The sequence below is a fragment of the Nannochloropsis gaditana genome, assembly GCF_000240725.1.
Source record: "Nannochloropsis gaditana CCMP526 unplaced genomic scaffold scaffold035, whole genome shotgun sequence".
Classification (NCBI taxonomy): Eukaryota; class Eustigmatophyceae; order Eustigmatales; family Monodopsidaceae; genus Microchloropsis; species Microchloropsis gaditana.
The window spans coordinates 7799-10938 of NW_005803918.1; the positions used below are offsets into that span (position 1 = coordinate 7799).

At 57.4% G+C, this 3140-nt stretch overlaps 2 protein-coding genes across 2 annotated transcripts; one reads left to right on the top strand and one right to left on the bottom strand.

The window, feature by feature from the left end:
• Positions 1–13: 13 nt before the first annotated feature.
• Positions 14–1429, bottom strand: NGA_0320200 (dna mismatch repair protein msh2; the record flags this gene model as incomplete). The annotated part of the gene is made up of 5 exons (XM_005856129.1): positions 14–177; positions 336–528; positions 809–955; positions 1137–1295; positions 1376–1429. Coding segments are annotated over 5 exons (717 nt in total), but the record flags the coding sequence as incomplete, so codon positions are not given.
• Positions 1430–2017: 588 nt separating this feature from the next.
• On the top strand, positions 2018–3076 carry NGA_0319100 (uncharacterized protein; the record flags this gene model as incomplete). Its single annotated transcript, XM_005856121.1, has 3 exons — positions 2018–2179; positions 2411–2773; positions 2915–3076. Exons 1-3 carry the CDS (start codon positions 2057–2059, stop codon positions 3074–3076), a joined length of 648 nt encoding a protein of 215 aa, XP_005856183.1. The 5' UTR covers positions 2018–2056.
• Positions 3077–3140: the final 64 nt, after the last annotated feature.

Consider the following 3140-nt stretch of genomic DNA (forward strand, 5'->3'; position numbering starts at 1 on the left):
CCTTGTCACCCACCATCTTCGTCCTGCACTTGTTCAGGATCTGATACAGGCTTCCATTTTCCACCCAACGCTGCTCTCCTCGTTCGGGCGGGAAGAGGTTGATGGCCTCGGCGGCGCTGCTGTCCAGGCGCATAAATTGATCCAAGGACCCTAAGGAGAGATGGATGGACACCTCCTCTGTAGGGAGCGGAAGGCGAAGGGGAGGGACGGGACACGGGGTGGCGAAATCGAATGAACAACGAATGATCTCATGAATTATTCTTCTTGTTCCCCATGCTTTTTGGTCACCCCCCGCGTCCTTCCTTTCCACCCGCCCCCGGTGCCCTCCATCGCACCGTCTCGGAGGTCCAACGCGGTGACAAGGGCGTGCACACAGGCCATGGCCTGTGTGTAATCCAGCTCTTTTTTATACTGCAACAAATCGCGGCTCTGGGGGGTGAGGAGGCGAGGGAGGAGGTTGGATTCGAAGTCCTCCGGAGGGGGGCGGAAGGCACTACCCTTTTGGGGTAGAGGAGACGCATCGATGCCCTAAAGGGAGGAAGGGAAGGCCGCGTATGTGAGCAGTAGAGAGGGGAGGGCGGTAGATCGGCGGGTGGACCGAGCCAATAATGAGCGGAGGGCCCGGGCATGTGGAACGGATCGGGACGAGACCCCGAGACCGGCGGGGGAGACGCTCGGATGGCGCCCCCCCAGACCAAGCACCACGGATTACAAGGGTAGAATCCAGTCCTCTTGGCTACAGAATTGTGCCGGGCGCAGGTGGCCATCTTCCATATTCCCCTCTTCCCTCCCTCCCTCCTTCCCTCACCTGCCGCTCCAAGATGTGTTGTAGCTTGCGCTGATCCCCCTTTTCTGCCTTGGAACCCCCCGTCTCTTTTTTTTTAGAGGAAGGTTCGCACGGAAAGTAAGCATGTGCTGGACCAGTCTGTACCAGCATGCTGTCCAAGCAGCTGAGCTGAAGGGGAAAGGGGGGGAGAGGGATGTAAGAGCCCAGGAGAGAATACCCAGCAGGTGGCTACGCAAGGCCTGCTGTACGTTTCCCCCACCGGGAAATGAGTGCTCTATTCCCGAGCCCTAAATTGACCGGAATACCCTTCTCTTCACCTCATCCATTTCCTTTCTGTCTACGCCCTGACCTGGTCATTCTCGGGAACCTGAAAGATCGTCAAATGCCACCGCGTGGACGTCTGCTTCGCCCTTCCTCCTTCTCCCTCTGCTTCGTTGGACTCCTCCCTGCCATGAAAAGGAGCGAGCACTGCGGCAGACGTGGCCCGGTCGAGGCCTTGGCGCGTCACCTGAAGGCAAGGAAAAGGCGGGAGAGGAGGCCGCTTGGAAGGAAGACAAAAGGACAGAAGCAAGGACACAAGCCACGCACCTGCAGAGCGACGCAAGGCGCCAAGAGCATGCCTTCCTCCTCGTCGCGTGCCATGGGCAAATTGATTTCCTGTCGAATATTGCCTGTGTTATTTTAGCTCACGGGAAGCGGAGGGAGCAATACACTGGACTTGAAGGTACCTCAGCGATGAAGAAAAAGCGCGGCCGGCTGGCTGTAGGGACTTACTTTTATACGAAAGAAATGCCCTTTACATGTCCACTACAAACTGTATCGCGCGTCGAAAATATTGCAGACAAAACTTCCTTGGGAGGAAGGAGTTTGCCCTCGTACAACATGACAAATGGCATTTTAGGTCGACAAATCGAAGCCGAGCTGCAGCAAGCACTCAAAGGACTCGACCAATTCTGTTTTCGCAAGGCGTGGCAAAGCTCTTCCAAATCCATAGAGCTTTCACTACACCCATGTTTATGACACGCCTTTGGAGCCGCGCATGACGGGAGCTAGTTCGCAAAGTGCATTGAAATTCATCAAGCGGGGCGCAAATGCCTCATGGACCATCGCCAAGGGCCGCCCATGTCCTCCATGGGGGGGAAGAAAATTCTTTTATGCTTTCCTTCTATTTTAGTTAAACAATATAGCTACCGATAGCTGATTTTTGTGCTTTCACGTGATTTTGCAGGGCATACGCAGTGGTTCATTTTACGACAGCAGCGGGTCGTCATGTCGCAGTCTTTGTTCAACAAACTCCAATCTGGTCTCAATTACCTGGATGGGGCTTTCAAGGAGACCATGGAGGGCGAAGAGGAGGCGACCGAGGAGATGCTGCTAGAGCAGCGACGACAGGTATCGTAGGAAAAGATCATGAAGAGGGGCACGTTAGAGGTGCCAGTAAGCCCTGAGGCGTCAAGACGCACCGGTACTCGAGCGTGCTCCCCGCTGTCTGGGCGGGACATGGTTAAATGCGAGAGCAGCAAGGGGTCATGGGCCGTTGATTTGCCTCCCCTGTCCAGCGAGCATGCATCCCAAACCCTTTCTTCCTCCCTTTCCTTGCCGCGACCCACCTTCTATCCCCAGCGCCAACTTCGCATGACCGCAGTCCAACAGCAAGCCGCCTTTGGGAGTGCCCTGTACCCCTCGGACTCGGGGACTCAGGAGAGCGGCTTTCCTCCGGGGATGGTGGCGCGGGAAGAAGATGCGGCCACGGGAAAGGGGAATGAGATCCCCGTCAAGGAGGAGAAAGGTCATGAACATTTGGCAGGTACTGCACGGAAGCCCGCCCCGCCAGCACCTTCGAGACGCTCGCCTCCTCCTCCCCACCCCGGCGTCCACATTCGAAGGGAGGGGGGAAGCGCGGAGGAAGAGGTTGCCGAGACCCCTGCCTGCTTGCTGGGCATGTCCTCTCCGTTAGCGGCGGGGCCCCTGGTCCGGGAAAGCGAGGTGTGGAAAGAGGAAGCGGGGGAGTGACGTAGAAAAAGGGGGAGGGGAAGAAAAGGAAGCGTGAGAGCGTGCTCGGACCGCAAGAGATAAGCACCTGTGTCGCACCCTGAGGCCAGCATTCTTTTTCCATTTCCCTCCCAGGTACATCACGCGTCCCTGAAACGCTCCCCGTCCTCGAGTCCTCCGCGCGGGCACGTGCGGGAGGAAGATAATGGACTCCCCAGTTTAGCCCTCGGAAGCAGTGCCTACGATGGTCTCAGCGGAGCTTTGGCAGAGAACGAGGAAGAGGGGGAGGGCAGGTAAGGGGATGGTCGGGAAGTTGCCTCCGTGGGGAGAAGCGCGAGGGACAGGGAGGGAGGGAGGGAGG